At 37.6% G+C, this 23,051-nt stretch overlaps 3 protein-coding genes, 1 long non-coding RNA gene and 3 pseudogenes across 5 annotated transcripts; 2 read left to right on the top strand and 5 right to left on the bottom strand.

The window, feature by feature from the left end:
- Window positions 1-1,415: 1,415 nt before the first annotated feature.
- On the bottom strand, window positions 1,416-3,379 carry LOC149742756 (uncharacterized). The gene is made up of 2 exons (XR_016387365.1): window positions 2,620-3,379; window positions 1,416-2,037 (listed from the first exon to the last, which is right to left on the bottom strand). It is a non-coding gene; the product is annotated as an uncharacterized LOC149742756 (long non-coding RNA).
- A 503-nt stretch (window positions 3,380-3,882) lies between these two features.
- Window positions 3,883-4,478, top strand: LOC149742755 (uncharacterized). Its single transcript, XM_089894043.1, has 3 exons — window positions 3,883-4,197; window positions 4,282-4,353; window positions 4,416-4,478. Exons 1-2 carry the CDS (start codon window positions 3,933-3,935, stop codon window positions 4,329-4,331), a joined length of 315 nt encoding a protein of 104 aa, XP_089750169.1. The 5' UTR covers window positions 3,883-3,932; the 3' UTR covers window positions 4,332-4,353; window positions 4,416-4,478.
- Window positions 4,479-6,534: 2,056 nt separating this feature from the next.
- Window positions 6,535-9,595, bottom strand: LOC149742754 (uncharacterized; annotated as a pseudogene).
- A 3,704-nt stretch (window positions 9,596-13,299) lies between these two features.
- On the bottom strand, window positions 13,300-14,804 carry LOC149742753 (uncharacterized). The gene has a single exon (XM_089894042.1). The coding sequence runs from the start codon at window positions 14,776-14,778 to the stop codon at window positions 13,306-13,308; it is 1,473 nt and encodes a 490-aa protein (XP_089750168.1). The 5' UTR covers window positions 14,779-14,804; the 3' UTR covers window positions 13,300-13,305.
- A 2,123-nt stretch (window positions 14,805-16,927) lies between these two features.
- LOC149742752 (uncharacterized) lies at window positions 16,928-17,484 on the top strand. Its single transcript, XM_089894044.1, has 3 exons — window positions 16,928-17,199; window positions 17,284-17,355; window positions 17,418-17,484. The coding sequence occupies exons 1-2, from the start codon at window positions 16,974-16,976 to the stop codon at window positions 17,331-17,333; spliced, it is 276 nt and encodes a 91-aa protein (XP_089750170.1). The 5' UTR covers window positions 16,928-16,973; the 3' UTR covers window positions 17,334-17,355; window positions 17,418-17,484.
- A 1,593-nt stretch (window positions 17,485-19,077) lies between these two features.
- Window positions 19,078-19,623, bottom strand: LOC149742751 (uncharacterized; annotated as a pseudogene). The gene is made up of 3 exons (XR_016385870.1): window positions 19,357-19,623; window positions 19,201-19,272; window positions 19,078-19,138 (listed from the first exon to the last, which is right to left on the bottom strand). The product of XR_016385870.1 is annotated as an uncharacterized LOC149742751 (transcript).
- A 1,898-nt stretch (window positions 19,624-21,521) lies between these two features.
- LOC149742750 (uncharacterized) lies at window positions 21,522-22,939 on the bottom strand (annotated as a pseudogene).
- Between the last annotated feature and the right edge of the window lie 112 nt (window positions 22,940-23,051).

Here is a 23,051-nt window from a genome sequence, read left to right as displayed (position 1 = left end):
CTTGGAAACGTTAAAATAAGAGCGAGAAACAAGTCGTGCGTGAACAGTGATAAGAAAAGCAGAATACTAGGTCAAATAGTGATAAGGAAAACACAAAAGAGCACAAATAGTGAGAAGAGACACATTTATAACTAACGAAAAAAAATAAGAGAATTAAATATTAAGATTAATGCGAAAATACAAACAACAAGAACAACTGTTTTTTTATGAAAAAGGGTCTGTATGATCACTACGAGCCCAATATTGAATATAGAGTCCAGTGTCGTGATATATTCGTTCCGATATATATATATCTGTACTGGTCGCTGGTTGTGCATGCGCGGAGTCGCTACTGCGCATATGTAGTAGATTGGAACAAATGCAATACGAGTTTTAATAAATACGTACCGACCGAAAAAAGTTCTGGGGAAAAGTATCACTTTATTTTTTTATGCTTTTGTGAAATCCTTTTTTTCGATGAGAATAACATGCTACAGTACATAGATAGATGTATGCGTAAGTTATACTTTGGCCAAAAAGATCGAAATATTAATATTTATATCATTCAAATTATGATCATACTTTTTTTATATTTAACAGCCGCCCCCCGCACGTTTTTGAAGGAAATAAAGTTTATTTTTAGGTATTACGCAGCGCTATAACATATTCAAAGTTGACTAAATATAGAATTTTATAAATATGTTTTTTTATGACGAATATTAATATTCATAATTATTTTTGTTTCGAATTTTAACGTTTTTATAAATCGTTACTGCTGGGGTCTAATTAGTACAGTGTCCCAATTTTAGGTGAATAGCACTAGTAGAAAGTATCAAAAATGGCCGCTATGATATCTCGTTAACGAATCGGGCACCATGTTTTGTTGACCAGGACGTTATTTAATTCCATAAACAAAAGGGAAGCCAGCCATACGCCATTGTTGCACTTTCTTGTTTTTTATTTTGTGCTGCGTCGACTGATGTCAAGCATAAATGCTACTAATCGTTGTTCTGTAATTAGCGCGAATGTTTATCGAACCAACAGATGCGACTACTTTCCTATGGCCTCAATAACGGCCGTGGCTTCTTTTTCAATGGCAGAATAATGCACTTCGCTTCCTTGCAAAGTACGTGACATAAACGCAACGGGCCGGCTTCCTTGAATTAATGTTGCTGACACCGCGATGTCCGAGGCATCACACCCTACCACTAAGGAAGTGAGTTCACCAATGCCGGTTACCTTGCGAATTTTATCGGCAAAACGGTATATCCACTTTGAATATATTACGCAAACATCCTTAAAACGCGCCGAAAGCTTCAAAGATCTGCCGGTGGTGCAAACTCTTTCAGAGGTCGCATACGTTCTGGGTCCAGCTTTACAAAATTATTCCCAACAAGGTAACCAAGGATATGTACGTTCCAAACAGTAACCACAGATTTCGAATCGTTCAAGGAAAATTTATTTTACGCAGGGCATGTTCACTTTTAGTTCTGCCACCAAGAGTTACGTTCTCTTAATATGGAAATGTGTCTTTTAATACATCTTCTTTGCAAAATTGGAAATTGATCTTTCGTTGTAATACCGCAACATCGTTTTTCACATCAAACGGAATTGGTAAAAAATCATAAAGCCGACCGTTTGCTTCAAATGCGGTTTCCGTTCATTTACGAATTGGAATCTGGCGGTATGCGCTTCTCAAATCAAATTTTAAAAATATTTAACACTTTGCAAGTTTGTTAATGTATATACGTTATTCAATATACACAAACGTTTCGTACGGCGATACCACCTGTGCTCGCCAAGACGAGGAGCTTGCTTGAATTATCTTCCCTTCGAGGAGCTTGTCGGTGTTTTCTTTAATAAACAATTTATCTTCCGGACTATATCGTCGAGATTTCGTTGCTATTGGCTTGACATCTGACGATAGGTTCGAAAAGAATGAGGCTTCCTCAATCATACCGACAGCACAAATCAAACCAACTCCGATGACCAAGTCTGACGATCAACTGCCTTCGGGTTCAAAAATAACTCTTTGATGCTTGCTTTAAAAGTACAAACCTAAAATAACACCACAACAAAGTTTGTGTAGTATGTTTAGTTTCGTATCTTGGTACTGAACAACTTTCACGACCAAGTCAACCAAACAGAAACAAACAGAACGGAGTTTCACTGATGAACACGCCATACGAACTTGGTGCGTTGACATATGTGAGTTTAAGCGTAATTTAGTGCAAACTGAGTTATCGATGTAACAGCGAACGAGCTACACCGAAAGCTTGCTCTAGTTATAAGTATGTGAGTTCATTAATTTCGAGCAACCGTTATTTGGCGGACGCTATGAGATGACAAACCATTCATAAAAGCATTGCGAACCAACTCTTTTCTATAATCCTCCCCGCTGACATCTTTAAATTCACTTTTCCTTACTGAACGAATGGGGATTGTGAAGTAAAACGCATACATTGTTATCGGGCCTCTGCTTTCTAGTTGGTTAACTGTGTCGTGCAAATATTACATTAACTGGTTTAACGAACACACGTTTCAATTTATTTGCAGCAGCATAATAATAGTACGTCGTACAATCTTCTATATGCTCGTAAACGTCTGCACTGACATATACAAACAAGGTACTTAACTTACCAGGAGGTTCGACAGGTTGAACTTCCGCTTGTAATAACCACTTGGCTAAGAAATCGTTGAACACCGTCAACTATATTGCTTCAACTGCTTCGCTGCTTTTGGAGAATCAAATCCACATCAAACCGTGATGACCGAAGTAGTTTGTTTTTAGTTAAAGTCAACTTAAACGCGTACTCTAACGTAACTGCAGTACAAACGGCAAATAAACACATACAAACTGAGTAACGAGGATTATTAGGACAAATGGGAGAAAAGTAGGAATGTTGATTAGGAGCGGCGCGTAACATCAATAGGAGAGAAGGAATTTAGCGAAAATATTCACTACAGTATCTTGCTGGCGCTTTGTGTATAGACCTATCGAGAGACTTTAGAAGCATCTGATAGACCGGATACTTCATTTCGTGTTAAGCTGAGGAAACTTTTAAGAAAAAGCAATCTGTTTACTTTTACGGTACACTCCGCCACCTCCTCGTCTATTCAACATGAAATGAAAAACCGTTTTGTCTATCAATTAACCAATCGACTTGGCAAAGTATACCAGGTTTCCCTTACAGATCTCACGCAGATTAATCATGTATAATACATGTAATATGATGTGTACTGTAGTTACATACTATCGGTACGTATATACGTTGTACTAAGCGGGAGTATGTGAATAAGCTAGGTGTGGCATTGTCGGACCGCTTGACTTGACAAGCAATTGAAAAAAACGAAGTTTCTATAATAAGGAATATTACGTACACTGCGTTCCTTGCAAATATAAACTGGCTTTTCTATTGTACCGGAAACCCGTTACACACACGATGTACATATTTCCCGACGTAGCCAGTATAGCGATCACCTTTAAGTAAACGCAAACTCCTTGCAAAACAAACTTGAATAAATCACATTGGAGTTGGGTGTGTGTGATAATATCATGAAGTATGGCCACGTCATGCGTAGTATATATAACCTTGAAGACACACGGTGCTGCATACACATCGGGTGGTTGCAGGTAGATGTCCATTCAGTGCATTTAGCGTGGTAATACATGAAATATTTATTATAGGTATACATATCAATAGGCGAATAGAACGGAACAAAGGGATGGTTAAGTCTAACCAGTGATCGCACAAACATATAGAAAGCGTTATGATAAACTTATCTACAAAACATCGATCTGGCGCTTACTGAGAAATATTCATGTTATCTCAGAAAATGAGAAAAAGTTTATACAGAAACAATTGCGTCAGATAGCTGAATAAGAAAAAGAAATTCTGCTATAAAACCCTGTTGGCAAGTGATAAATCGCAGATCATTCTGAACAACCAAAGATGAACTTCAAAGTAACATTCGTGATTGCTGTTTTGCTCGCCTGCGTCCTAACAACCTCCGGGGTTGCTCGTAGGAGGCGGGCTGTTGCTAGACGACGTGCTCCAGCTGAAGCGAGGCGACGAGCTGCAAGTAGCATTGGTGGTGGAATTGCCTCGACAGGAGGGGAATTAATAGCTGGACAAGCTCTTGAATCTTCAACTGGTGGTGGCAGTTGGTCTCCATGGACAAAATGGAACCAGCAACGAAAAATGGAAAATGCTATGAGTAAGCGACTGTTATAATGTTTTAACCTTACTGTGTCGCCAGCTATGCATATTATTTAAATGGCACTGTTATAATATATTACAGATGACGAAATGGATGCTGAACTTCTCTCTCTGATGTTAAATGAAGAGTAAGCATTCTTATGCTTGGTCGCGGGTGCGTTTCTAATGACAATACTACTATTGTAACAAACTTAACATTTTGTCCTTTATTTATAGAAGAATTACAAACCGCGCATTACCGTGATAAATTCCGGAAAATAAATAAACACAAAAACAAAACTTTGTTCCAATCTTTCCATCAATAGGAACGCTTTTAATTGTAGTCCTTTTTTATTATTTGTTTTTTATTGTTTACTAAAACACGAAACACACCTTTACGAAATATGAAATTGTACACAACAATAACTGTTTATATGATAGCCGAAAAGACCAGTCAGTTCTGTTTATATTTATATTGAAGGGAAAGAGAAAATTAGACATTTCATTGAAAATTCGCACATACAAATTACATCATATAGAACCATTTCAAATTATGGAACACTATTTTTTTTCGTTTTCTTGCAATGAGTTTTTCACTGCTACGTATAATACAATTGGGAAAGATGGGACACTTAAGCACATATTGCCAAATATTTCCAAAATCAAAATAGATGACGGTTTTTGGATAATACCACGAATTAGTACTAGTATTTCTTTTTTAATTGACAACAATTTAATAAAATATAATAAAACACACGAGGAGTTATTTACCGATCCGCACAACAAGTGAAATTTTACAAATTCGAAAACACACAGGATAAGATAGAACAGTTTAAAATCATTGTTAATTTTGATTATTAAGTGTATTTATAAATAGGAATATACGTAAATAACACGAAATAATACTGTAGGCGTTGAAAATTAAGTCTAAACATTTTTTTCTTGCCCTACTGGTATAGTTTTTAACATGTTATTGTTACCCATACCTTATATTATTGCATAACAGTTGGTATTGTTTGAACGACAATGGGTAACGTTCGAACATCAATGGGTAAATACTCCGAGATGTCCTTTCGAATCGTATTTACTGTCGTTTAGCAGAGACACGTTTAACTTCTAACCTTTACCGCGAGGAGCCGACTGCAGGTTAATGTTTATTGAGCACGTTAGTGGTCATATAGATCCTTTTTCGTCGAACAGTTGTTATCGTTGTTGTTGTTGTTTGTTTCGTGACTTTTTCCGCACTTATCTTAATTCTTAATTCTAGCATTTTTCTTTATTGTCTTGATTGAAATCAAATCATAATATATACTTATAATTTTCAGATTTAAAGCCGCATGATGAGCGATTATTCAACGATTAATTTCCTCATCCACTTTACATAGCGGAAACACTGTCTGGGAATTTGGCGGGAAACGACGGCACGTGTTGGTGTCGAAATAAGAAATCCACACAACGATTCACGACTGAATCAAACTATTAGCATTTAAGTGAGGACGCATTAAATGCACTACTCTTATACCGTATTATCATTAAAGAGTCTGGACCACGCTCATACAAGTTGGTTTTAATTGAAAATTTACACTTAATAAATACTATCTGTGGTATTTTTTTGTGAAAAAAATATTTAGTTTGGCCAAAAAAACGTTTTAAAAAGTGCCAAAAAATTCGCCTATTGTTGCGTCACTCGCGGGCACTATGACGTAAATAACGTCACGATCTTTTCTAATCGATCAGCTGATTTAGGCTTTGCTGTTTGCAGCAAAACAGAGTGTACCGTCGACATAGCATTTTCTGTTACTTTTAAATTAAGAAATATGCGTAGGTAATGCCGTGGCCTGATTTTAGTTTAAAATTAATATTTTTTAAAATTGTTTGTAAGTGTATTACAGTATTACGCTATTTAAATTTGTCAGTTAACAATAATGTAAAAGTGTCAGTGTGTGATGTATAGTCAGATAGAAGTATTTCATCTGATGAAGTGACATAAGCGAAGATCCTAGTCCACTAGCAATAGGTATTGAGCCTTTCCAGTTTGAACCTGTACTTCCCGCAAGTGTTGGGGAAGTAGACAGGCCAAGACCATGGAAAATAAGTGAAGCTGAGCAAATCAACAACACAATTTGGTGGGTTGACCAAGAATAGCATTTATTAAAAAAATGTGACATTTAATAAGTCTGTTGGTTAAAGTGTTGCACTGTCTTTTTTCCTGAATTTGTTGAAATTTGTGTAAACAGATATGTGTTGGACATATGATATTCTTGACTGAGACCCGAGCATGGAATACAAATTTAGTGAAATCAATTTACTCTAGTCTAGTATTTATTGTTGGCCTTCATACCAAAAAGTTGGTCAATCACATGTTTATGGCATTTATTTTGTTTAGATAGTATCGCCACACAGCTGATCAGAACTTTGTTCGATAGGTACGGGAATGACTGGAAAAGGAAAACAGAAAGGTTCAACATTATAGTGACAGTTCAACAACATTTGCAAGAATTTTTCATCATTCAGTTTTGAATGGTCTTGTTTCATACAAAATGTGATTCATGCAAGAGTTATGTTGTTTTAAATTAAGTACATTCAACATTACAAGAAATACATATTTAAGTATTGGATTATTTTCATTGTTTTGAATAAAGAATACTTGTACCAGATGGTGGATCTGTTCTTCTGCGCTCTCCAAATACATGCTGCTTACTTGATCCGAACAAGTTTCCTTGCATATCTTAATTAGAACATATCATAGTAAAGCGATCTGAAGTAAAATGTGCTCTACAAATATGGATGACCAGCATACCAATGTAATGTTGCTTGCTTTTTTCTAAGCCCCACTCTTCCTTTTGAAAATGAAAACACACACATATCTATATTATATACACTTATCGCTTTACAGTCATTCTTGTCTTGCTATTTTAAACACAGCACCTATTAGGCATGATTACTCGGCTTATGGTAAACTCCTATATGGTAACTTTAAATATAGATATAAATATAGTCTATGCCATATAGGGAAAAAACAAAAAGAATTTAAAATCTGAACCCTAGAAAGTCACGAAAACTAATTCTCCACTAAGCTTGGTAGGCTATTTTGTTTGGTTATACACTGATCCCTAGGAAATAGCTTCCAATAAGTTGCTGAAGCCATAGGTATTGTTAATACCTTAGTTTTTTATCAAAATTGCACCAATAAAAGATAAACCGCTGATAGGCCGGGTTTTCCCCATAAACGAAATATTGCATTGTGACGTCACAGTGCCCGCGAGTGACGTTTTTTACAACTTTGAAATTTGATTTTTTAAACTTTTATAACTTTTAAATTAAAGCGAATTTTCACAAACTGGCTGTGAATTTAGCATCAGTAGACATAAAACTTTATTCTTATGCAAAAAACTGCACAACCATGAGAACCGTGGGCCGGACTCTTTAATCGTAAATGAAACATCATACGGTTTGTCAAAATTCATGAAAAAACGTTTTTAAGCGACGACAACGTTAACTAGTGTAAGTTTACAATAAACACATGGTACAGGAGTTGTACACAGCTTACTTACACATATTCTTTACCAATCACTCAATCCTCATACGTCATAAGTTTCATTAGTTATATTACATTTATTGGTAGTAAACAAAGAACATTTATTGAATTATAAAACTGTATCTTCACGACTTCCACAGACCGTTGTTAATTGTTTAAAACACGATCATGCTATTTGGATATTATGTGTTAAAGTTGTCCCATCTTCCCCGACTCTACTATATTATGCTAATTAGTTTAAAGCGTGCTCATTCATTAGATCTGTGATCTGTTGTAGTTACCAAACCACGATGTGATTTTATACGGGGGAAATTGAACAATTCGTAACTTTCCCTAGTAAGGATTTTAAAACCAGGAAAAATTCTAATCGGCTACCGCTTCGGGGTCGGTTTGTATTCGCGTGTATTTCTTGGTTCGGTCAAGTTTAACTCTAAATACATCCACGTATTCGTTATCTTTCATTAGCTTAATTACCTCCTACGCGCTTTTACGTTTGAATGTTTATTTGCCCCGAGTCTTTCCCCATTCCATTTCCTACAATTTATCGGACTTATGACTACCGTAAGTTTCTTGAAGGAATATTATTTCGATTTTTTTATCCTGTAAAAATTTAAAAATGCATCTCCGCTGGTTGGTGTTCCGGAGGCCGTTTGCATTAAAAGAAAGTATATACATTGTATGTCGCCATAATAAAAGTGATGTAAATAAATATAAACCAAATGTTAACATACTTTTTCTTCCAAGTTTGATTTTAGAGATCGCTTTCTCTTCACAATCCACGCACGTGAATACTCCGTTATCTTTATTTCCTTGTTCCGGCATAAACTTGTTGCAGCAGCATGGCATTCTTCTCATTGCCTGGTTGCACTTCTGGCAATTGGTCAGCTAACAGTTCTCGTCCAGGTATTGCACAAATCTTTGTTCCTTTTTACATGACCAACAGTAGAATTTATTGCTGCATTCATACGTCAGCCCTTCCTCTTTACATAAAATACACGACACCGGGAACCTCCCGCAAGCACAGACCCCTACTTTTTGGGTCGAGTTCTTCATCTATTTCCAGTAGACTTCTGATGGCTCGTTTGCTTGCTTGAGTAAGGTTTCCATATTTTCATTTTTTATTCTGACTTCGTTTACGTTCTTGTAGAATAATTGTTTTTGAGAGCTTATCAATTTGGTGTTTTTCACAGACGTAGACGTCGTATACTACTTTGGGCAAGGTGTTGCAGCTCCTCGGTGTGTTGCGGCCTCTTGTTGATACCTGCGTTTGCTTTAGGCACCAGGGGCTGCCAGCAGCTGCGGATAGTCTTTCGCTTTGGTTTGGCAATTCGCTTGTTTGTTCCACCACAGTATTTGCATGTTATTTCTTGCCCTTATAGGTGACATAAAGCTCTTCTTCTTTGATCCACAAATAACTGGGAATTGGATTTTTGTCCAGATTCTTGTTTTTCATTATCGCTGCTCGGCGACCAGTCGGTAGACCGTCTTTATCCATTCTTGCGATGATTTTTATTACCTCTGCCCGTACTTATTGGAACGGTATTGGAACCCACGATAGGTTAACCAGCGTTGTTTCTCTTTGATATAATTGGAAAGTTTTAAACGCATCGTTTTTACCGAGTTTATCCTGTAAAAGTTGAGCCTGTCCTCTATTTTTACATGAACTGTTTTTTGTGACATATGACAAAAGGCGCACTCTGATTTGACCTCCTTCCACCACGACGACAAAAAGGGAATCCTTTTTAGTATCTTTGATGTCAAAATAAGTACTTTTTTTTTTTTTTTTTTTTTTATTGCATATAAAGTTTACAACACGATAGTGATAATAACACAACAGCGACAAATTGTAACGAAAACGATTGTAGCGAACAAACGATACTTAAAATTAACGCAAGTTTGCGTTCCACTTCAGTTTGTATTGCAATAACTTGTTATGTTTTATTGCAACAGCCTTTTCATTGGCCCTGCTGCGGTTCATTGCATAGATAAACATTTCTATACTTGGCTTCAAGTTTTGAATCCGACATTTGTATATGACAAATCTGGCAACTACAAGCATGCAATTCATTAAATTTAAAACACATTTTTCAAGGCAATCATTGTGAATTCCGAAGAGCTTTACGGTATTGCTTATAATTGTTTTATGGCACAAAACACTGTCCATCCAGGCACTGACGCTTTCCCAGTATACCTGGACATGTTTACATTCACAAAATAGATGGTATATTGTTTCTTTGTTTACACCGCAAAAAGTGCACACATCAGTCTCAATAATCCCGAAGCCATGGAGCTTGTCGTTTAGGACGATGGCTCTCAGATTAATTTTAACTTGAAAGGAGCGCAGCTTCGTTTCAAACGTACAGTCGTATAAGTTTTTGTAAATTTCTGACCAGTTCAGAGGTCCCCGTTGTAAGGTTACTTCCCATTTATTTTGTTGTTTGGTCGGTTTTTGTTTATTGGGAGATACAAAATATTCGTATGCGTTTTTGGCTGTAGGCAAATTGTCGCTTATCCCCTTCCTTAGTCTGTCGATGGCAGTTTTTCGTTCCGGTCTGTCCGTCGTGTACGTTTCCCAAGTTGTTGAAATGGCTGCAATAAGGCGCTGGTAGTCCACGTGGTTTTGATTGTTGTTTGTCAACGTATACTTTTCGCATAATACTTTAAAGCTGCAATAGTCCGAGTTGTTGTCTATGATTTGTTGGTACATTAATATACCAGATTTTATAAAATTTTCGTAGGCGATCGGTTTCCGTTTGAAAAGAACTTTTTTGTTTAGCCAAATAGCGCGATTGTAAACTTTGTCCTGTGGCCAAAATTGGGAGACACATTCTCTCCACAATTCGATCGATGACCAGAATGTCGAGAGAGGCGTTTGTTTGGTGATTTCCTTATGCGTAAGTTTTAAATCGGAGGCGGCTACACAAATCATGGCATTTAGGGAGGTAATTTTAGTTTCAATATTTTTCCAATGCGATTCGTGATTTGTATCTAGTAGTTTTCGTATCCAAGAGAAGCGTATTGATTTTGCGTACGCCTCCAGGTCTATCATTTCCAGGCCACCCTCTTTTATGTTACTGCATAGTGTTTTTCTTCCTACTCTCTCCCAGTTGGAGCCCCACAAAAATGTAAACAGTTTTCTTTTAATTTCTTTGAAAAATTGTTTGGGTAGACTGACCGGCAACACGCTAAGTTTGTAGAGTAGCTTTGGTATCGCTAGGGTTTTAATAATCGTAACTCGCCCTAGTAATGAAAGTGACCTTGCCAGCCAAGGCTTAGTTACAGCTTGAATTTCCTTTCCTATTGATTCAAAATTGATTGTAAACAAGTTGGTTTTGTTCCTATTTACTGGGATTTTAACCCCGAGGTATTTTATAAACGTGTTTGGCCAAGAAAGACCTTGCGAAGAGAGGTGGTGAGGTGAGTTAGGTTGTTTTTTACCTATATACATGGCATTGGATTTCGCAATATTAATTTTGCAGCCCGAGTGGTTCCCGAATTCTGTTGCTTCTGCAAATGCTGCACGAAAGCTTTTTTCTGAACCATCCAAAAATAGCAGCGCGTCATCCGCAAAAAGTGAGATTTTAATGTCTTGTGAGTCAATTGGGATTCCCTTTACGCTTTTATTTCTTTTAATTGCTAGTGACAGAAATTCTATGGCCAACAAATATAGAGAAGGGGACAAGGGGTCCCCCTGTCGCACGCCTCTTTCAACTCTAAATGGAGTAGACATGTGGTTGTTGTTAATAATTAGGCATTTTGCGTCAACATAAAAAGTTCTTATCCATCTCGACAGATCTTTCCCAAAACCAAAACTAGAACATGCTGCGTTAACAAAGTCCCAATTTACTGAGTCAAAGGCTTTACGTATGTCTAAAAACAAGAGGGCTCCATGCAAGCCTTGATCAGTGGTGTGATCCCAGACGTTAAAAAGAGTTCTAATGTTGTCTCCTATGTATCTTCCTTTTATAAACCCCGTCTGTTCAGGGGCTATAATTGTAGTGAGTACGTTTTTTATACGGTTGTTAATTGCTTTTGCGGCTATTTTATAGTCAGCGTTTAATAATGTAATTGGCCGGTAGTTTTCTGGGTACAAAAGGTCTTTTTCAGGTTTAGGAATTAGAGTTACGACCCCCCAATTCATTTGACCAGAGAAAGCACCTTTTTCAAATGCATGGTTTAATGCGTTGACTAATGTGGAATTTATTTCATTCCAAAATACCTTGTAAAATTCGGCCGGAAAACCGTCTAATCCGGGAGATTTGTTGTTTTGCATAGTCTTTAGCGCTTCGTAGCATTTGCCGACGGCCAGTTTACCCTCACATTCGTTTGCTTTTTCCGCGTCGAGTCTTGGACACATTAAGCTGTTTGTATACTCTTTTATTTTACTTTTGCTCGTGCGGCCCGGGTTATTACTTGAGCTATACAAGGTTTCAAAATATTCTTTTAGGAGCCGTAAAATAGCCTGCTGGTCCGTTTCTATGGCATTTGAATTTAGTCTATTAATGGCCTTTTTCTCCATCCTACGTTTTTCTAGATTAAGAAAATAGGCGTTATTTTTACCCCCATATTCTGCCCATCGAACCCTGCTTCGGACTATTGCGCTCTTCACTATAGCTTTCGATAATATCGTCGTATTGTTCTTGAGTTTGTACAATTTTACCCATCGTGCACTCATCGTGAGGTTGGGGTAGGTTTTGAAGATCCGCGAATTTATTTTCTAGGTTTGTCTGTCTAGCTTTTATTTTTTGTTATTTTCGGACGCGTATTTGATAATATAGCCCCGTATATTACATTTTAGTGCTTCCCAGAGAACTTGGGGGGATACGGCACCATTGTCGTTGTTTATCAGAAATTCCGCGATCCATTTTTTAGTGTTTTCGATGAATTTTGACAAGGACGTATTCTTCTAACAAGGACGTATTCATTTTCCAGTAGCCTCTGCCCCTGGGTATTTTATCAAGGTTGAGTACAAGTTTGACGATACAATGGTCCGACTGCGTGCTTGGAACAATTTGGATTTGAGTGGTCTTTTGTAATATTTCGCTTGTGGCGAGAACAAAGTCAAGCCGACTCGCCGTGTGCGGGCGTTTTTGCATGCGGGTGTATTGCTTAGAGTTTGGATGTTTGATGCGGAACACGTCGTATAGCTCGAGGTCATTCATTGCCTGTAATATGGTAGTTTTTGCGCGCCGGTTCCCGTGTTTTTCTCTCCCGCCGGTTTTGTCTAATTTATCATTAAGGACACAGTTAAAGTCACCGTCTATAATACAGTTTTCTATCCCGCTTTCCGCTTGTCTTTTTGTTAATAGCGTAAATAGGTTGCCGTAAAACTGAGGGCTGTCTTGGTTTGGTCCATAGACATTACACAGCGTTAACCGCTGGTCAGTTATTTCGAGGTTCATGATTATATATTGTCCGAAGTTATCGACACATACGTCTTGTTTTGAGTAAGACAGTTTTTTTGAAAACAAAACCGCGACTCCTTTGCTTTTAGTTGAGCCATGTGAGGCTAAGATTTCTCCACCCCATTCTAATTCCCATTGCCTGAGACATGATGCTGTTGTGTGCGTTTCTTGCAGGCAAATAATATCAAACTTTTTTTGGCGTAGAAAATAAAAAAATACTGCGTCGTTTTCGAGGGTTTTGCAACCCTGCAACATTGTATGTGATTAAACTAAGAGGCATTACAAACGTTCTACCCCCTATATAAATATCGTATTCGTACTCGAAACCACATTCGCACTGGTACGGTTTGTCCGGTTCCAGAATCCTACACGTTTTTTTCCCGCAGCTACAGTGGACTAGTGTAGCATTGCAGGCATTATTAATACAGTTAGATGTCATGGTTCGTTTTGGGATAGAATTTACTGTTTTACATATACAAGTCATTGAGTACCTTTTGCACTGTATGCATTCAAGTGTCCCTTCATCGGTCTGAAACTCCGGTTGAAATGTGTGGCAGCAGGACATTTTTCTCATCGGTAGGTGGCAGGTGGAGCAGTTGGTTGTTACCTCCTTGTTCGGGACGAGAAATTTATCGTTATCGTTGCAGCACGCTGTTGCAATTCTAAATTCCGATGAACATTTCCAGCAGAAGAAGTTGGTATTTTGGTCTGTTACATAGCTCTCTTCCTCACATTTTGGACATGAAACTGGTATTTTAAGTTCGCTAAGACTTATCGACTTTGCTTGGTGGAGGTTAATTTCGGTTGGACTTCTTTCCTGGCGTTTCCTTGAAACTTTGGGCATTGGTTCCATTTCGTTGTTTTGATTTTTATCAGGTAGTATTGGTTTTAGATTGTTACTTTCGCCGGAAGCGGCAGTGGTGCTGTGGTCGAGTTGTTTTCCATTCTGCTTGCTTCTCTCCTTTATTTCTCCTCCTGCGGCGGACAATTTGCTACCACTCTTATCGGTTTCGGGGCATTCGGCGTCTTCTTGGTTTTTCTCGTTTCTTTTACTGATAAGCTTTGGATAGTCTTGTTTCCTTTTAGGGCAGTTTTGCTGCTTGTGTCCAGATTTTGTGCAATACTTGCATGTTATCTGTTGCCCGTTATACGTGCAGTAGAACTCGTAGTTGTTTATGGTAATATAGCTTGGGATTGGGTTTTTTTCAATATCGGCCCTATCCAGTGTCAGAATTCGCATTCCTGTTAGTAAGCCATTTCTGTCCTTTCTATGTTGAATATGCTTAACTTCTCCGCATCTGTTCTGGAATTCGGATTTAATAACCTCATTAGGGAAAGGTATTGGCACCCATCCTACCGCCACGTTCACTTTATCTGACTCATAAAGTCTCACTGAGTATAGTGCATCTACTTTGATCAGTAATTCGTACAAATCCAATACAGCTTTTCTCGTAGTGCATGTAACATCTATTAGGTTTCCTTTTCTTTCCGTGATTCCGATCAAATTTTTAACTGAAAATTTTTCTTTTTCTATGATTTTGATAACATCTTCTCTTTTGCATTGATCCTTAGTTTTGAAGCCAAGGCAGGTGGGTCTCTTCAAATAACCTCCACCCTTTTGGTGCACAACTTGCGCAAAGCTTGGACCTTTATTCATGCCCTTTGGTGTCCGCTCGCCACGAGCGCTAAGGTAGAATGTCAAAATAAGTATATGCATATCTGGCGACACCTTATGACGAAGGGCGCCACCACTAAACCAATCTAATCAGCATGACACACACAAAGCTCGCTGTTGTTGAAGTCAAGCGCATTGGTATTAGCATAGATACCTAATCATATGTTCAGGTATCTATGGCATTGGTAAATACATCAAAAGCAATATATCAAAATTAAACTTACAGTGTTATGTTATAAAAACCAACATAAAATAAACAAAGTTTGTGAATAAACCGTATTTATTTTGATGATGAATTGCGCGGTTCAGTATTACGTTAATCTTATTTCAGCTTTATAGTCAAGGCTGCGTTGTTCTAACGTGATTGTCACTTTGGAAACTGAGTTTGTGAAAACTGAATAAAGTTAAAACAATCTTTCTTGCTGGCGCTTTTTGTATAAACCTACAGAGAAAGTTTAGAAGTTTCTAATAGACAGGATAATTCAAATCACGTACATTCTTGCCAAACTAGCCGAGTTTTTAAGAAAAAGCAATCGGTTTGGTTCAGTGGTAATTTCATGACGTAAGTTTGTCTGTGGTTAAAATAACCATCTATATACACAAGTCTGCAGCTCGACTAACTACTAAGCGAACAAGCAATTTCACAAACCGCCTTTAGATTTGTTATCATGTTTAAAATTTAATAACCTTAATATAGTGGTGTGCGGTAAGATGGAACACCTTTGGCACATAATATCCTGTTATCCTGGTCGTGTTTTCAACAATTAACAACGGTCCGTGGATGTCGTCAGGATACGGTTTATAACTTTTTGAATATTGTCTGTTTACTGTACCAAATAGGACAAGAAAACAGAATAAAAAGGTGTCCCATCTTCCCCCCTATACTACATACTGTTACTGATATTTATACTGAAATTGCGCGGTCCAGTATTACGTTAATCTTATTTCAGCTTTACAGTCAATGCTGTTTTGTTCTAACGTGATTGTCACTTTGGAAACAGAGTTGGTGAAAAGCAAATTAAACCAACTTGTCTTGCTCGCACTTTGTGTATAGACCTACCGAGAGAGTTTAGAAGCATCTGGTAGACCGGATAATTCAAGTCACGTACGTTTCGTGTTAACTTGAGAAAACGTTTAAGAAAAGGCAATCGGTTTACTCTCATGGTACTCTCCACCCCTCCTCGTCTATTCAACAGGAAATAAGAAAAGATTTGTCCCTTACAGATTACACGCAGGTTTTAATCGCGTATACTTTACATGTAATATGAGGTGTACTGTAGTTACACTATCGGTACACATACCGCTTATACTAAGTAGATGTATTTAAATAGGCTAGGTGTGACATTGTGAGGTCGCTTGGAATGACAAAAAAATGATAAGGGAGTTAATGTTACGAATCGCATCACAATCGGTCCCCAGAACGATGGTTACCGAATATTAACGTACACGGCGTTTCATGCTAATATAAACTGGCTATGCTACTGTTTCAAAAACATTTATATACGTACAATTTAGAAACATAATCGACCTGGATTTAAGTAAACCCCAAACCCCTTGCCAAATGCGTTGGTAAACCTCATTGGAGTTTGGTATATAATATCATAGAGTTTGGCCTATACATGCGTATAAGTATATATACATATCTGGTGGTACAGGTAGATGTTTATTCAGTACATTTAATGTAGTCATACATTTTAAAAATATAACTATAGTAGGGTGGGGATCCTTATCCTTCTATTTTCTCGTCACATTTGGTGGTAAACAGAGAATATTTAAATAATTATAAAAATCCTATCCTCACGACACCCATAGACCGTTGTTAATTGTTTAAAACAGAACCAGGATATTTGAATATTCTGTGCTACAGGTGTCCCATCTTCCCCCGCTTTACTATACCATGGAAACACATATCTATAAGCAAATAAAACAACGCGAGGCAAACAAAAAGATGGTTAAGTCTAACCAGTGATCACCCAACCAACATATAGAAAGCGTTAAGATAAACTTATGTGCAACACATCGATCTGGCACTTACTGAGAAATATTCATAGATCCCAGAAAATGAGAAAAAGTTTATACAGAAACAATTGCGTCAGATAGCCGAATAAGAAAAAGGAATTCTGCTATAAAACCCCGTTGGCAAGTGATAAATCGCAGATCATTCTGAACAACCAAAGATGAACTTCAAAGTAACATTCGTGATTGCTGTTTTGCTCGCCTGCGTCCTAACAACCTCCGGGCTTGCTCGCAGGAGACGACGAATTGCAGGTAAAATTGGTGGTGGAGTTGCCAAAACAGCAGCGGAATTAGCAGCTGAACAAGCTCTTGAATCTTCAACCGGTGGTGGCAGTTGGTCTCCATGGACAAAATGGAACCAGCAACGAAAAATGGAAAATGCTATGAGTAAGCGACTGTTATAATGTTTTAACTTTACTTTGTCGCCAGCTATGCATATTATTTAAATGACACTGTTATAATATATTACAGATGACGAAATGGATGCTGAACTTCTCCTCAATCTTTTGAAAGAAGAGTAAGCATTCTTATGCTTGGTCGCGGGTGCGTTTTTCAGGACAATATTAATATTGTAACAAACTTAACATTTTGTCCTTTATTTACAGAAGAATTACAAACCGCGTATTACCGTGATAAATTCCGGAAATAAATAAACACAAAAACAAAACTTTGTTCGATTTGCTTTTATAGAACGTCAACAGGAAAAGCTCGCAAACATATCTTAGAGTAAAGACGATAGATGCTAAATCATATACTCTAAAATTAATTTATTTGTATATAGCGGGGTGGGGGAAGATGGGACACCTTTTCATTGTATTTACTGGTCACATTTGGTAGTAAACATAGAACATTCAAAGAATTATAAAAGCATAACTATACGGCTTCCATAGATCTTTGGTAATTGTTAAAATCAGAATCAGGATATATAAATATTATGTGATAAAGGTGTCCCATCTTCCCCCAACCTACTATATATTAAACTCTCGGTCATATTCTGTTCAATATATTTAATTCACAGAGATATTCTGTTGTAGTATGCTTGAGGGTTAAATATATACAACAAAATATACCTCAGGATTAAATATAAAAAATAACGTATGGGATTACATGTTTTTGTATCTGCCACCTTAGACAGAATTTTTACAAAACGTTGATTTTTAAACGGCAATCGTAATGCGAACGAGACTTTATAATTTTATTTTTATGGGCCCCAATGATAATCAGAAAAATAATGTAACAGAATTGTTCGACATTATTATCATGACTTTAGAAACCCAGTGGTCGCTAATGGTTTGTCCAAATTATCAGTCATACACAAAAAATAAAAAATCCCCCAAAAAAATCACCCACAAAGCAACATACACGGTAACTCGTAAGCTGGCACGAGGTGTATGAACACCCATGTTAAAACGACGGATCGTTTTCGGCCACACGAGGATAAAGTAAGTCACATTCATTCATTCCAATATAATGCAGGGTATATACTCAGTTTCTAAAGTGACAATCTCGTTAGAACAACACAACATTGACTATATGAAGCTGAAATAAGATTAACATAATCCTGGAGTGTGCAATTCATCATCAAAATAAATACGGTTTACATCGCAGAAGTATACATGGCTTAGTATTAGGCGAGTGGGCTGTTTTGTAATTAATATAGTAGGGTAGGGGAAGTTGGGACACATTTTAACTCTATATGCTCAAGACTCCCATAGACCGCTGTTAACTGTTTGAAACACGATCAGGATATTCGTATATTATGCGCCGAAGGTGTCCCAACTTCCCCTACCCTACTATATTAATTACAAAACAGCCCATTCGCTTAATACTAAGCCATGTATACTTCTGCGATGTAAACCGTATTTATTTTGATGATAAATTGCACACTCCAGGATTACGTTAATCTTATTACAGCCTCATAGTCAATGTTGTGTTGTTCTAACGACCACAACAATTCTGTTGCATTATTTTTCTGATTTTCTTTGGGGCCCATAAAAAGAAAATTATAAAGTCTCGTTCGCATTACGATGGCCGTTTTAAAATCAACGTTTTGTAAAAATTCTGTCTAAGGTGGTAGATACAAAAACATGTAATCTCATACATTTTTTTATATTTAACTCTGAGGTATATTTTGTTGCCCGAGGGTTTAATATATACAAAAAAATATGCTTGAGGGTACATGATTTAGTATCTACCGTCTTCACTTTAAGATATGTTTGCGAGTTTTTCCCATTGACGCTCTATAAAAGCAAATCGAACAAAGTGTTGTTTTTGTGTTTATTTATTTTCCGGAATTTATCACGGTAATACGCGGTTTGTAATTCTTCTGCAAATAAGGGACAAAATGTTAAGTTTGTTACAATATTAATTTTGTCCTGAAAAACGCACCCGCGACCAAGCATAAGAATGCTTACTCTTCTTTCAAAAGATTGAGGAGAAGTTCAGCATCCATTTCGTCATCTGTAATATATTATAACAGTGTCATTTAAATAATATGCATAGCTGGCGACAAAGTAAAGTTAAAACATTATAACAGTCGCTTACTCATAGCATTTTCCATTTTTCGTTGCTGGTTCCATTTTGTCTATGGAGACCAACTGCCACCACCGGTTGAAGATTCAAGAGCTTGTTCAGCTGCTAATTCCGCTGCTGTTTTGGCAACTCCACCACCAATTTTACCTGCAATTCGTCGTCTCCTGCGAGCAAGCCCGGAGGTTGCTAGGACGCAGGCGAGCAAAACAGCAATCACGAATGTTACTTTAAAGTTCATTTTTGGTTGTTCAGAATGATCTGCGGTTTATCACTTGCGAACGAGGTTTTATAGCAGAATTCCTTTTTCTTATTCAGCTATCTGACGCAATTGTTTCTGTATAAACTTTTTCTCATTTTCTGGGATCTATGAATATTTCTCAGTAAGTGCCAGATCGATGTGTTGCACATAAGTTTATCTTAACGCTTTCTATATGTTGGTTGGGTGATCACTGGTTAGACTTAACCATCTTTTTGTTTGCCTCGCGTAGTTTTATTTACTTATGGATATGTGTTTCCACGGTATATTAGGGCGGGGAAAGATGGGACACCTGTAGCACAGAATATTCAAATATCCTGGTTCTGTTTTAAACAATTAACAACGGTCTATGGGAGTCGTGAGGATAGGATTTTTATAATTATTTAAATATTCTCTGTTTACCACCAAATGTGACGAGAAAATAGAAGGATAAGGATCCCCACCCTACTACAGTTCTATTTTTAAAATGTATGACTACATTAAATGTACTGAATAAACATGTACCTGTACCACCAGATATGTATATATACTTATACGCATGTATAGGCCAAACTCTATGATATTATATACCAAACTCCAATGAGGTTTACCAACGCATTTGGCAAGGGTTTGGGGTTTACTTAAAGCCAGGTCGATTATGTTTCTTAATTGTACGTATATAAAAGTTTTTGAAACAGTAGCAAAGCCAGTTTATATTAGCATGAAACGCCGTGTACGTTAATTTCTGTAACCATCGTTCTGGGGACCGATTGTGATGTGATTCGTAAAATTAACTCCCTTACCATTTTTTGTCTTTCCAAGCGACCCCACAATGTCACACCTAGCCTATCCTATCTACTTAGTATAAGGGGTATGTGTACCGATAGTGTAACTAAAGTACACCTCATATTACATGTAAAGTATACGCGATTAAAACCTGCGTGTAATCTGTAAGGGACAAATCTTTTCTTATTTCCTGTTGAATAGACGAGGAGGGGTGGAGAGTACCATGAGAGTAAACCGATTGCTTTTTCTTAAACGTTTCTCAACTTAGCACGAAACGTACGTGACTTGAATTATCCGGTCTATTATAGATGCTTCTAAACTCTCTCGGTAGGTCTATACACAAAGTGCGAGCAAGACAAGTTGGTTTAATTTGCTTTTCACCAACTCTGTTTCCAAAGTGACAATCACGTTAGAACAACACAACATTGACTATAAAGCTGAAATAAGATTAACGTAATACTGGACCGCGCAATTTCAGTATAAATATCCGTAACAGTATGTAGTATAGGGGGGAAGATGGGACACATTTTCATCCTGTTTTCTTGTCCTATTTGGTACAGTAAACTGACAATATTTAAAAATTTATAAACCGTATCCTGACGACACCCATGGACCGTTGTTAATTGTTGAAAACACGACCAGGATAACAGGATATTATGTGCCAAAGGTGTTCCATCTTACCGCACACCACTATATTAAGGTTATTAAATTTTAAACATGATAACAAATTTAAAGGCGGTTTGTGAAATTGCTTGTTCGCTTAGTAGTTAGTCGAGCTGCAGACTTGTGTATATAGATGGCTATTTCAACCACAGACAAACTTACGTCATGAAATTACCACTGAACCAAACCGATTGCTTTTTCTTAAAAATTCGGCTAGTTTAACAAGAAAGGTGTGATTTGAATTATCCTGTCTATTAGAAACTTCTAAACTTTCTCGGTAGGTTTATACAAAAAGCGCCAGCAAGATACATCGTTTTAACTTTATTCAGTTTTTACAAACTCAGGTTCCAAAGTGACAATCACGTTAGAACAACGCAGCATTGACTATAAAGCTGAAATAATATGAAAGTAACACTGAACCGCGCATTTCATCATCAAAATAAATGCGGTTTGTTCACGAACTTAGTTCATTTTATGTTGGTTTTTATAACATAAAAATTTTGATATATTGCTCTTGATACATTGACTAATACCATATATACCTGAAAATATGATTAGGTATCTATGCTAATACCAATGCGCTTGACTTCAACAACAGCGAGCTTTGTGTGTGTCATGCTGATTAGATTGGTTTAATGTTGGCGCCCTTCGTCATAAGGTGTCGCCATATATGCATATACCAATAACTCCTTGCACAGTGCACACGGCGTCTTTGTTGACGTTGAGTTGACGAGGAAACGCTTGGTGGTTGAGCAACATGTCTTCGCAACATGTCTTCGCAGCCAGTCGTGCAGGCGTTTGCATTCTGGTTGGACGCGGCCCTCGCGATTACACCCGGGGCAGAAGACTTACTTCGCAGCTAGTCTCATTTAGAGTTGTCGACTTGGATCTAGGACGTGAGGGTTCTGGGCTTGTTAGAGGGCGCTTTGAGCTTCTGGCAGTTCTCGTTGGCTGTGTGGTTTCGGTTGCTTTCTGAGTTGTACTATTCCTCTTATCGTTCTCGCCTTCGGTTTGTTGTGATAATAAAGGGTAGTCCTTTGTTCTGGCAGGGCATTCTGCTTGCTTATGACCTGGCTTTTGGCAGTATTTACAGGTAAATAAGGTAATGGTTTGGCCGGTTTATGAGACATAACATTCAAATCCATCACTGTTAATACAGGACGGTATTTGGTTCGCTTTTATATCTTCTGTTTCGATGTTCAGAATTATTAATCCCGATAAGAGGCCAAGCTTATTCTTTTTGCTATGGTGTCCACTTTACAAAAATGTGTTTCGACGAATTTCTTTATCGTTTCATTTTCCATATAGAAATTGGAACTCACCCGATGGCAACTCTTGTTTTGATGCTTCCATATAGGCGGACAGCCTGATGTTGTCATGTTTGACATTTTTTTCGTTATATCAATGGCGCCTGCCTATCTTTGCAGGTAAAATACACAAATTTACCTTTTCTGGTTGCAATACCAACAAGATTTCCGAGTGCGAAATCAACTCTCTTAACTAACTTACAGAGCTCTTCCTCTACCATTACATTTATCGTTCTTACTGCCAAACATGCAGGTCTTCTCATCAGAAAGGGCGCAGAAACTTTTGCAGCGTAACTAGTGCGCGAGGCATTGCGACCGTTCAGTCCAAACGCCAAAGTCGAAATTGATGGTTTATTGATTATTAAATCCGGCCAGTGGCGGTTAGCGCGTCTGTTGCCTGTAACCAGGACGTTGCGGGTATAAGGTTCATCGTTGCACCCAATGGGGGGCATATGTGCTCTTGAAAAGGACACTTAATAGGAATTGCCCCAACTAAGTGTTCCTTATGGCTTGTCGATACCATCATTAATACATACCAAAAAATCTCCCAAAAATAGTCAAGAGCGGCATAGAGGCGTGTTAAACAGAACGCCCATAGGTTATCCGACTATCGTTGTTCTACCACTTAGAAATCAATAAGTAGTTGCAAATCTGCATTTACTACCCCGTGGGTCGGTGGGTGTTAAAAAAGCGTAGCCTATTACTGAGTTGGTAAG

The sequence above is a fragment of the Ciona robusta genome, chromosome 1 (genome assembly GCF_009617815.1).
Source record: "Ciona robusta chromosome 1, ASM961781v2".
Classification (NCBI taxonomy): Eukaryota; Metazoa; Chordata; class Ascidiacea; order Phlebobranchia; family Cionidae; genus Ciona; species Ciona robusta.
This window is presented reverse-complemented; position numbering and strand designations above follow the sequence as displayed.